The sequence below is a fragment of the Manis javanica genome, chromosome 12 (assembly GCF_040802235.1).
Source record: "Manis javanica isolate MJ-LG chromosome 12, MJ_LKY, whole genome shotgun sequence".
NCBI classification, from domain to species: Eukaryota; Metazoa; Chordata; class Mammalia; order Pholidota; family Manidae; genus Manis; species Manis javanica.
This window is the reverse complement of record NC_133167.1, coordinates 84,350,940-84,363,143: the sequence shown is the minus strand read 5'-3', so window position 1 is coordinate 84,363,143 and position 12,204 is coordinate 84,350,940. Positions and strand designations below refer to the sequence as shown.

Genomic DNA, 12,204 nt, shown 5'->3' with positions numbered 1-12,204 from the left:
GTACTCACAGGGTAACGGTGCCGTTAGGCAGAAGGCCAGGCTCGGGAGGCTCCGGGAGGTCCCCGCCGCCGCACACCACCCTCCTGCGCCCCGGGTTGGGAGCGCCGCCGCTGAGCCCCTTGGACCGCTCCCCCGAGCACTTGCAGCTGCGAATGGGGACGGGGCAGCCGGGCGCGCCCCGGGTTTCGGGCGTCAGGAGCAGAAGCCACGGCAGCAGCGGCAGCAGGCGCGCGGGCGCCCCCCGCATCCTGCGTCCCGCGGCGCCCATCAGCCCATCGCCCGGCGGGGGCCGACAGCGCCGGGGCCCGTCTGCGCGCCCGCCCGCGGCAGGGACGGGGCGTGCGGGAGGCGTGCTCAGCGGGGGCCGGGGGCGCCCGAGGGCGGGGCGGGGGGCCCTGGGCGGAGGCAAGCCCCGGGGTCCCCGCTGCCGCGCCCCGGGGGCATGTCCGGCGCGCGCCCCGGCGGGGAGGACGCGGGCGCGGCTGTCAGCGCGGGACAGGCGGCCCCCGGTCGCGCGGCCCTAGTCTCCGCGCGGCGCTTCCTCGCCGGCGCCCCTCCTCGTCGCCCGCTCGCTCGGCGCTGGGCTGGGACCTAGAGGACCACGCCGGGCTCCTGCCGCCGCCGCCGCTCCGGGCCATGGATGGAGGCAGCTCGGCGCGGCGCCGCTCTCGCCGCCGCCAGCCCCCGCCCGCCCCCCCGAGAGGCGCCCTCCCCTCGCCGCTCCTTCGTCCGCGAGGCCCTAGCGCCTCCCGATGCGCAGCCAGGCCGCTGCCCGCCTCGGAGCGAAAGTGGGCAAGCCCGCGTCCGGCCCGCGGGAGCCCTGCGCCCTCCCGAAGCCAGGCTCCTTCTCCTTCCCGCCCCTCTCCGAGCCGCGACTCTTCCTCTCCACCAACCATCCCCGACCTCGAAGCCAGCCGCCAGCACATTTTCACAAAACTCTCCCTGCTCGCTGCTTCGGCCTGTGGCCCACACTTCTGGGGAGTTGATTGACGTGCAGGCTTGGCCAGAGATGTCTGGTGCCCCTGTTCGGGACTGAACTTCGCTAACCACTCTGAGGTCGCTGAGGCTCGGCTGTCTTTGGCCCCTGGCCCCTGACCCGATGGGCCAGTGTGGAAGCGGCCCTCGCTCTCAGCCCTGCTCCAGCCACTGCGGGACACAAGCTGGAGTCTACGGAGGCTCAGACCCTCCTCCACTGACACTGACCTCGCCCGGTGGGGAGTGCATGTCTTTCGGCCAAGAAGGGGTCAAAGGCCAAGGCGACTGGCTAGATCTGGCCTCTTACCTTTTCCACATCCGTGTGTGTGTGTGTGTGTTTGGGGGGGGCAGTGGGAATGAGAGCCTAGAGGAGGAAAAGCAGGGATGTGTGCCCAGGTGGAGGATACAGAAAGAGCTCGGAGCTGTGAGCCACGGGACCCCTTTCTAGACAGCTCTGTCTGGCTCTGCACACAGCCCCTAACAATCTGGGGAATTTGATCTCTGGGGTCAGAATGGGCCCTGCCTGCCCCCTGTCTGTGAATGTAAGCGATGGCATGAGAATGACGGGGAGGGTGCAAGGGTTTTCCATAGGGAGAGGGCAGGTGGTTTGGGGCAGGGTCTGACCTTGACAGCAAGGGATAGGATGAAAATTGCCTGACGGTCTTAGACAGACTGTCATGCAAGCTGGGAAACCGGTTGGGGCAGAGGGAAAAGAGAAGGGTGGCCCAGTGTGTCTGTTTCCTCAGTTTCCCCACAAAGGCTGCCTTTTCTGCCACTTAATAGAGCCTTTGCTGCTAAGGGGCAGGCTGTCTGGGTCAGGAGATTCCTGGGCAGCACTCCCGTCCCACACCCTTCACTGTAGCACCAAAACGGTACAAAGGACAGTCGCCTTCTTTCTGTGTTCTTGGAGCTCCTGGTGTGTGGGCACGTTTTCCAGGATGGTGGCCTTTCAGCTGAGTCTCCCACCCCCTCTGCAGGGAAGCGGCTCCTCTGCCTTGTCCGACGGTCCAGACGCCCGGCCCAGACACTGGCTTCTTCACTTTCCCTCTCTGGCTCCACAAGTCTCTCCTGGCTGCAGGCTCTGGTTGCTTGACTTCCAAAGATAAATAAATAGTGGTTGCAAATGGAGGTAGAGCGAGGGGAATGGCTCCCCAGCAGGAGCCTCTGCAGGCGGCAGGCGGGAGGCTGCATTCCTCAGGCAGGGTCGCAAGGAGCCTCCGCCCACTGGCAGGGTCAGCCCTCCAATCCTCCCATTCCCTGAGAACAAGACTCACCGGGAAGAAGAGGCCAGGCCTGGGTCTGGGTGCCACAGCTCTTGTGTCATTTCTTTTTGTTTAATCAAGACACTCAAAAGTCTGGAAAGGAACTGCCCTGTGACACCCACTCTCTGAGGCTGTATTGAGTCCAGTGATATGAAAGAAGAAGGTGCCTCCCCACAGGTAGGAAGGAATGAGGTGCTGGGTGGAGACATTTACACAATGCTGTTCGGTCCTGTTGGCCATTGCTTCTGGCTTCTGTACCCACGCAGGGAGGCGAATAGGCAGGAGTTACTTTCCCACTTTACAGTCTTCATGAGGAAGCCGAGTCACTAAGCAGTAAAGAGCCAGGGGTGGGAACTCACCGGTTCCCTGTCTGTTCATTTCGCTGAGCCACTCAAGGCTTTTCCATATGAAGCTTCCTGCTAATCTGTCTTCAGAGGTGCGGGGTGGAATGAAAATCTTTCTGTCCGACGTTTCTTTGAGCTAGAATATGGACAGTCCAATTTAGTTCCTAGCCTCAGGAAATTGGCCTAGGGATCTCAGCAATTAAATACACCCTGATAGTGTGTGATAAACTCTTCAATGGAGTAGGGCTAAGTCCCATGATAACAGAGACAGGCTGAATTAACCCTACTGAAGCAAGACGGAGGGGGCTTACCAAAAGTTTTGGTCCAGTCTAGGGCATGGACTCTACTACGCCATGATTATTCCCTATAGGGTCTGGGGCCTCACATCCACTGTGACCCTCTCAAAGGCCTCTGTGGGTGCTAGCTGCCAGCCACCCTCTTTCTTTCCTGCAACTTCAATGCTGATTCCTTCTCCCTTGCAAAGGAGTGACTGGGGCCTCTTACCAGACTATAGACCAGATACCCCACCCCCACCCCCAACTTAGGAGCAGCTGAGAGTGGAATATGGGGTCAAAGTGTCAGTGTCCTCTCCCTCCAAGATGCTGGTAGCTCCCAGAGCTGTCACGGAAGTACCTGAGCTTCAGGAAAGCTAAAATCTACTTCCTGAGTGCTTCTTATGGAGCAGGCACTTGTGGACTGCCTTTTACAAGACTTAGCTCATATAGTCCTCACAGCAGGGTGGGGATGACTGTTTTAACAGGCAGGGAACTGGGGGGTGAAGTCCCATGGAAACACAGCTGGGGAGTAATGGAGCTAGAATTTGAATACAGGTCTCTGGGCTCCAGCGTCTACATTTTTAATCGTCCTACTCTATAATTTCTAGGATGGAGAAGGGCTTTCAACAATTTCACCCAGAGTTTCGTTTCCACTTCAGGTTTTCTCATTTTGATTGCCTGGCCTTCTCTGAGCCAAACCTCTAAGATCCCTGCGTCCAAACCATGGCTGGTGTTGGAACTAGCCCCCTGCCCTTATTCTTCTAACAGAGTGGAGGAAGGCGATGCTTTCGAAGGAGCCTCAGTATGCCGGTCTCAGAAAGCAAGGGGTAGGAAGTCTGCGGGAAAGTGTAGAAGGTGAGCAGAGGCAGCAGCGCTAACGACTCAGGCCCCAGGTGCTGCTCCTCCCAGCCAGCCCCGGTGACCCCTGGTGACCCCTGTTAGTTCTTATGTTTTCTAACTCCCTCGGAGCCTTGTTGCCTCTCAGAGGAAGACCCTAACACAGACCCAGGACAGCAGGGGATGAGGTAATGGTCCATAATTGAATTGATAACGCCAATGTGATGGGGCTCCTTTAGTTTAGACAGATGAGGGGGCCACAGGGCCTGTGACCACCACTCCCACTCTCCCACCTCTCTCCCTCCCAGGATGGCTCTCCTGGGAGGCCCTCTAAGCTCTCTGCTTTCTTTCCTGTCCTGTACCTCCTGTGCCGGGGACTGTGCTAAGCACCTGTCCTGTTGGGGCAGCCACACAGGGTGCTCATGACAGAGAAATCCTCATGTCTCAACCAGAGGAATGAGTAAGAATTGTGGGAAGCCTCCCAGGTAAATATTTGGGCCTGCAAGTACTTCCCTTTGGGCTCAGATTAGACCACATATAAGACACTGCCACAGGAAAGGGTCATAATCTCTGTCTCTATTAAAAGCTGACTCACCCTTTCAGTGAATCTGCTCACAAGTTCCCAGGTGATGGAATACCTTCCATGCTTGGAGCACAGTAGCGAAGAGCATGGCTTCCGAAGCTGGATTCAAACTCTAGCTCTCCATTTTACTGATCATGTGACTTTGGGCTAGTCATTTAATTTGCTGAGCCTCAGTTTCCTCATCTGAGAAATGGGGGATAAAAATAGTATTGACTTCCGAGGATGATGATGATGATGATGATGAAGTCAACTACATGTAAATGATGTCTGTGTGGTATGATACAAAAACAGATTTGGTCTGTATCCTGGTTCCTGACCCCAGAGCTCCTAAACCCTTGGCATTTCCCAAGTGATAAGTGTGTCTTCTGTTGTTCATAAGGCATCTCTGAGCAAACCCAAGTTTATGCTAGGATGTGGCTGGTCACACGAAGGACCAACTGGTTAGCGGGATGGAACTTTCAGTGCCACCCACTGGAAACACATTGTGGAGTTGGGTGGCGGGTACTGGAGTTTGAGGTCTATAAACACGTTGGAACAATGAGACTCAGAGAGCTTCTGGATTGGTGCCCACATCAAGGTGCTGGGAGGTGACCCAGTTGGCGAGGTTGTGGCAGCTCCAGCTCCTCTCCCTGTGGCTTGCCCTATTCATGTTCATCGTTTCCATTTGGCTAGGTTCCTGAGTTCCATCTTAAAAATAAACTAGCAAGTGTAGGTAAAGTGTTTTCCTGAGTCTGGGAGCCATTCTAGTAAATTATAGAAACTTAAGAGGGGCTCATGAACACCCCTAATGTATAGCCGGTCTGCCACAAGTGCAGGTGGCCGGGGACTTGCAGCCAGTGTCGGAAGTGGGGGCAGGCTTGTGGCACCGAGCCTGTACCCTGTGGGGTCTGTGTAACTCTGAGGAGTCAGTGTCAAAATCGAATTAAATTGTAGGATTCTCAGGAGCTGTTGGAGAACACCCCAGCCTGGCACATTCAAGCACTCAGTCAATGTTATGAGAGCTGGGTGCTGTTTTTCTTCTTGGTACCTACTTAGTTTTATCCTAGGTAGTAGTTCATTGTTTACATATTTGACTCTTCCACTAGAATGAAAAGTCCATGAAGAGGGAATTCTCTTCCTTATTTCTATGATTCCCAGCTGGTTTTAGTGCCCAACCAATAGAAGAGACGTTTATTTATCTTGTTCAACAAAGTGTTACTGAGGTCTGAGTCATTTCTTTAAACACATTTGTTGAGCATCTACTATGTGCCAGATACCATTTCCGGCACAAAGATACAGCAGTAAACCAAAAGAGAGTTTGTTCATAGAGCTAACAGGATAGCAGACGGAGACAGAGTATATGTAAACAAACAAATATGTATATAAAATCTCGTAGACAGGGAGAAGATTGATGAAGCAAGAGTAAGCAGTGGGGGGGAATAAAGAAGGACAAGGTGGCCTCTGAGCAGAGTCCAGAGGGAATGCGGGAGCAGGTCATGTGGATTTTGGGGGACAGAGCATTCCACACAGAGAGACGAGCAAGTGGCAGCAAGGTAGGGGAGCGCTTGCTGTGCCCAGTCAAGGAAGAAATAAATAAGGGACCAGAGCTGTGGGAGCTGAAGCAAGTGAGCAGGGGGAGAGAAATAGCACCCTTGGCCCCACGTCCCCACCATGCAGGGCACTGAAAGACCCGGAAGGAATTTGAACTGTATTCTGAATGAGAAGAGAAGCCCAGAGGGTTTGAAAAGGGGAGTAATCTGACCTGAATTAGATGGTTCCCATCCTCTCTGCCTGCTGTGCTGAGAGTGGCAGGTGTGAGAGCAGGAGGCCAGGCACTGGAGATGTCCTGGCATCTCGGACGAAGGAGGATGTAAAGGGAGTGAGGAGAGACTGGACTCCGACACAGGTGGGAGCCGAACCCAGCAGATTCCCTGACACACTCCAATTGGGCGGGAGGAACATGGGTCTGGAATGATCCCTAGCTGTCTTGAGCTATGAGAAGAATGGACTCACCATCTGCTAAGCTGGAGGAGACTCGGGAAGGGTAAGACTTAGGGAGAAAATCAAGAATTCGGCCCAATTACTGCACGGGGGATACAGTGGTTAAAAAAGGAAACCCATGGTGGCTGCCCTCATGGAGTTGATAGTCCAGTAGGAAAGGCTGTGAATGAGCAGGTAAGGACACAAATGCCTGTAGAATGACAGGCTGTGTAAGTGCCATGGAAGGCAGGGGGCCTTCAGTGCCCACGGGGGTGCAGAAAAGGCCTCTCTGAGGAAGCGCCGGCTACCTGACCTGGAGCGTAAGTGGGCATCAGCCTCACAGAGGGAAGGCCAGCAGCCTCACTCTGGGCAGGGGAGAGCTGGGTGCCGGAGACACGGGAGAGACCATAATGCTGGAGGGAGTAAAGGGGTGGGAGATTGAGGCCCCTCGCTTCCTCTCCCTGGCCAGCCCCTCAGGCACCCCCACCAGTTCTCAGGCTCCTCAGAGCACCCATCTCTGTTGCCCGGGTCTTACATATGGGTTAGGACTCAGGAGGCCTCTCCACTCATCAGCTTGCAGAGGGAGGGCCTTTTCTGGTGGGCAAAGGCAGCCATGGTTGGGGCTCGCTGGGCTCTGTGGCCTGCTCCTCTAGGCCTCCCCACCCCCAGGGACCTCTCCACCCCTAGGGTTTCCCCCAAGCAGCTGTCACAGGCCACCGCCCCTCTCCCTGAGCCCCAGAGTAGACAAAGCAACACCAGTCAGAAGAGTGTGTGTGGGGGCTGGTGGGCGGAGGAGAGGGAAGGTGGCAGGGGGCTGGAGTTCTTCCGCAGGTGTGTGGGCATGCGGCTTCCAGATTGCAAAAAAAACGTGGAGAACAAGAGTCACATTTATGGAGGCGCTGAGCGCTTGGTGGGTTCTGTGTCACTTAATCCTCACTGCTGCCCCGTGTGGCTGTTATTCTTGCTCATGAGTAACGTCGTAACTCAACAAGGTGAAGTAAGATGTTCATACCTTTGTGTGTTTGTGTGTGTGTGCACGCCTGTGCGTGTGAGTGTGCCTATGAGTGTGTGTGTTTTTAAGAGTTGGGGTGGACTCATGTGGACTCACTCCCTTCTGGACTACAGCAGGGTCAACTCAGTAGGGACTCCGGGTGGCTCCACTGGCCCGCCGCCCCTCGCCTCGCACTGCACCTGGGTGTGGTGTGCACGGGCAGCAATCTCTGGTGTCCCTGGCCCAGGGTGGAGGTCACATGCGCCTTGCAACTCCGGCAGGCATGAGGCAACACCGAGGAAAACTAGAGGAGCAAAAAGCCACTTGGTGGAGACATTGCAGGCGTGAGTCTGGGCAGGAGGAGAGGCAGAGGTTGGCTCAGACAAGCCCGGAGTGTTGGGGCCCCCCCAACCCCAGGGCCCTGGGCTGGGAGGGCCAGTGAGAGGGAGGAGTGGGCTCTCCCTTGCAGGATGTGTCTAGTTCTGATTTCACTCTGGGCTGATTTTGCTGTTTGGATGCCCCAGCCCCTAGCTAGGTCTGCAGTTTACAGCTACAAGGACGGGGCAGGAAGGCTGGGTGACCATGTTTGGGCAGTGTGTTAGGGGAAGCTGGGCCTTCCCATCCCCCTGCGTCAAGCCACAATCTATCAGCTGTATTCAGGGAGACACCCCCGAGGTGGGCTTGTCATGGGCCCTCTGAGCTTCAGTTGCTTCTTGGAGGGTCTCCTTCCTCCTCAGCCTTAAAGGATCATATTTCATTTATAAGGAAAGCAGCAGTTTTCCCTGACTCTTCTTATCTGCTCTGTCCATCAAGCTCCACCCTGGCTCTCTCCGTGGAGATTCAAACAGACTGTAAAAGCCCAACCAAGCTGGGGCTAGTGCCCTGTTGCTAATGTTTACTGATTTCTTACTATGTGCCAGGTCCTGTGTACAGCACATTACATGCTTGATCACACTTAAACTTCACAACAAATACCACGAAACAGTCATTCTTAAATCACCCCTATTTACAGATGAGGAAACTGAGGCAGAAAGGGGGTTAAATCTTTGGCCCAATGTAATTTGGCTGATATGAAACATATTTGGGATTCAAACTCAGACAGACTGGTGCCAGAGGCTTGGAGTGAGCATGATGACTGTGTATGTGTGTGTGCATGTGTGCATGTGTATGCACGTGTTTCGTGTGCATCCGTGTGTGTGCATGTGCAGGAGTGCATGCAGCCGCTCCTCACCTCCAGCCAGGCCCATTTACTTTTACTCCTGCAACTCCTCTCCCTGTGAGTATGTTCTTAAACTTACTGCATAAAGTCCTTCTGATGCCTGGGTTCCTTGAAACACAGTGAGCGCCCTGTTCCGAATTCCCCACCCCCTGCCCTGGGCTCTGGGCCTCTGCTCACAGGTCCAAACTCCAAAGGGCACAGTGGCCACCAAAATGGGCCTGGGCCTCACAGGTGAGCCGGGCCCTGCTAGGCACAGCCAACACCACGGCCAAGGGCGTGCTCAGTCTGCAACACAGGCCTGTGACTGGTGCCGAAGGCACACATCCAGAGAGAGGAAAGGGGTGGTTCCCAGGTAGACCCGCAGCCCCTGGGGAACAAAGCTGGGCCGGGAAGGGAGCTGTACGACCAGAAAGCAGGCCTGGCTCCCAGCACCCTCGCCAGCAAACTCCTGCCCACTGATGGGTTGAGTGGCAAAGCAGAGCAGGGACCGGAGATCTCAGCTCCAAGGTTTCTCCTGGCCCCAGCGGTTGGTGGGGGAAGGGCATGCGGTGTCACAGGGCAAAGCAGTTGGAAATGGGATACAGAGAGGAAAAAAGGGAGAGAGGCGGGTGTCCAAATGGAGGAACCCGTGCCTCCAGTGGAGGATACCCTGCTTTGGAAGCCCACAGGAGGCAGGAAGGCTAGGCTGGCTAGCGTGAGAACAGGCTGGTGGGGGCTCCAGACCCCAGACAGGCCTTCTGTGCCTGAAGGTGTCTGTGGGGAGCCCTGGGGAATGAGCAGCTCCTGGAGCCTGAGGCCCAGCTGGTGCTCGCTCTCCCCAGAGGCCAGCCCAGCTGAGCTGAGGAGCGCTGTTGGCTGAGGTTGCCTTTGCAGATCTCTGGCTTTATCTTCCCCACACACTGAAACCATCAGGCCTGGCCCTGTGACTGCAGCCTGCCTCGGTCTGCCTGCTAGAGACACTGCTTTCAACCAGACCTGACCTTCCCTCTTCCAGGTCCCTACTCCGGGAAGGGGGGCAGCCGGCACAGCCTCTGCTGCCCAAGCCAACTGCAGAACTTGGTAACTTCTGTCCGCTATTTTGCTCTGCTTTCTGAAATGTTAATGAGGCCACTTCTACTCTGGGCCCTTTGCAACACCTTAATTCTCCAAGGGGATTCTGTTTTAAGTCAGGGCTGCAGAAACAGGGCGCTCTGGGGCCCCCAAGGACTGGGCTGCTCCATCAAAGCAGCGAGCACTCTTCATGTGCCTCCTGTTCTGGGGAAGTCAAATCAAAGGCAAACCCTGAATTCCTCTTGCTCACGGCCAATAAAAACCTTGCTTCAGTGCCGGCTTCCTCTGCTGAAATCAGATATCCTAGTCATAAACAAGTTCGAAAGGCAGGGAAAACTCTTGCTTCTTTCTTCTGATTAGTTTTTCTTCCTTTAAAAAAGTTTCTCTCCTATAACAGGAAGCCCGCCCCAGAAACTTGAGCACAGAACTGCACCCTCACCCGCCCTGCACCCCCAACTTCGGAGTCCTTACTCCCTGGGCTCCTGCAGGCGAGGGTGGGGCCTGGCTTCACAAACACTAAATGGCTAAGCTCAAAGGCAGGTTGAAGGGGTGGGGGAAGGTGGACTTTTGCTCCTGGAGAGCTGGCTGCCACCTTATAGGGATAGCTGGGTTCTCAGCTTTTGGCTGCTGGAGGTGGTCAGAAATGGGAAAGTAGAATTAGAACACATTGGGACCCCCTTTTTCTAAGGCAATCCTTCTGAATTCTCAGCACACCACGGGGCTGCAAAAAGCCCAGTGTTGTGGGCTTTGTGTTGAGGGCAGTTGAAAAAGCCAGACAAGGTGGATCTTGAGGCATAGAGGGGCTAGCAGGGTAGAGGACTTGGGGTTCTGCCTCCTGGGGAGGCCTCACCTTGCACACCAACCTCCCGGTCCTTGTCCCATCGCAGGGTAAGCATGTGTCCACATGTGGCTGGCTGTGGAGAAGTGCTTGCCCCTATGTGTTGACATCTCCCCCTTCCCCACCCTCCCAAATAGGTTTTTGAGTGACTTTGCTGTCAGAGATGCTATTCTGTTTGTTTTTCCTTCTGACACTATCTCTCCAGAGAGTTTCTGGTCAAAAGAATTATGTTGAGCCTGCAGATTGCGAGAGAATTGCATCTAATGGGGAACAGACAGGCAAGATACCTTTCATGTCCAGCCAAGTTTTTTCCCCTTTCTCTCTCTCCCAACTTCTCATCTTCCCTTTTGGGCTTCAAAGTTGGCCCTCGCTTGTGCTACAGGGCTTGTGCTAGTTTCTTCGGTATAGCTGGTGAATAAGGTCACACATTGATTTTATTTTGAAGATTGGCAGCTGCGTCCAGCTTAGCTCTGAAGCTGGAGAGCCACACAGCCCTGCTGGCGCTCGGGTGGGGGTAGGTGCTGGCATGCCAGTCAGCAAACCAACTTTTTGAGAAGCCACTCTGGCATTCAAAGGGTGGCGCCCTTGCTCCTTTGTGATCTCAAAGCTCTGGAGCTTGAGCTTGTAAAATTTATTCTAAATACAAGAAATGGGCTAAACATCACCCCCACCCCCACCAGTCCCAGCTGTCCTCACCACATGTCATTTCAACTCAGCTGTGCTGGACTTTATAGGAAAAAAGGATTAGCTAGATCAGAGGTCCCTTGAAGTGACTGTAGGAGAGGAACTCAAGTTTTAAGAGCCCTCTATCTTGCAAATAGCTACTCAACCACACACAGCCATTAGTATCTGCCTCTTGATACAGACTGGGTGAGATAGAAACCCTTTTTTTTACCTCTGTGCTTCTCCAGGAGAGGGGGCAGATTAGTAAACCATCTTGGTGGACAGTTTGGATTCTTATGCCCTTAGTCATGAGGCTGATGTAATAGCATTAAACTGATTTCATGGTAAAGACTACTTCCCAGAGCAAATCATTTCCAATCGTACCACTGACGACATCCACCCTTATCATGGGCCTTCAGGAATCAGTGGGCGAGTCCTTCTTCCTTTTGAGCTTTGGGGACTTCTTTTTGGAAATAAAGATGTCTTGGGTTTTAAGAGTGTCCCAGAATTCCCCGCCAGTCTAGTTCTAGTGGGAGAAGGCACAGTTCTGCACATTTTAAGCCTTGCAGCCAGACCCTGGGGGAGGAACACAATGGCAGAAGGGGACAGTGAATTCCACTCAGGCTGGGTTAATTCTCTCCTTCCTTTTCATCCCCACTGCTTGTGGTTTCCAAGTTTGTCCTGCATTAAGATGGGTCAGTTCCCAACAATTACAATAGACTAAAAACGTACATTTCTTTTACTGGATATAGGGGTCTCTTAAATTCAGCCTATAAACCTAAGAATATGCTGCTTAGCAACTGTTACGGCCTGAGACAACAGAAGGTCCTTGTCTGGTAGGGCGATCAAGCTCTGGATCGGGAATTAAGAGTGCTGAGTTTACTTCCTGCCCTGCTGCCCACTCACCCTGACCTCAGGCAGGAGTGTCCTGAGCCTTCGCTGGGCCTCAGTGCCCTGTCCACAAAGGGATACTGCCAAGTAGCCTTAATGACCCTACCAACTGTCTTAAGGGTAAAAGGAGAGAATACAGGGGAGACATGGCAGGGCCACAAATGTTTAAAAAGGCAGGGAGGGACGTGCAATGGGAATAGTAGGAGGTGCTTTGTTAAGAGGTGCAGTGGTTGGAATCTCTGAGGAGCTTCCCCAGGACAAAGTCTTGATGGATTAGGAGGCTTTGAGCACCCAAGCTTTCTGAGGCCAACACCACT

General features: G+C 54.5%; 1 protein-coding gene across 3 annotated transcripts in view; it reads right to left on the bottom strand.

The window, feature by feature from the left end:
• Positions 1–639, bottom strand: part of ADGRA2 (adhesion G protein-coupled receptor A2) — a 33,166-nt gene extending 32,527 nt beyond the window's left edge. For 2 of the 3 annotated variants that reach the window (XM_037003745.2, XM_037003746.2), the window contains exon 1: positions 9–639. In XM_037003745.2, coding sequence (XP_036859640.2) covers positions 9–268 — 260 coding nt within the window. In that variant the 5' untranslated portion in view covers positions 269–639. The remainder of the gene's footprint in view (positions 1–8) is intronic. The other variant, XM_017674009.3, reaches the window with a different exon arrangement.
• Between the last annotated feature and the right edge of the window lie 11,565 nt (positions 640–12,204).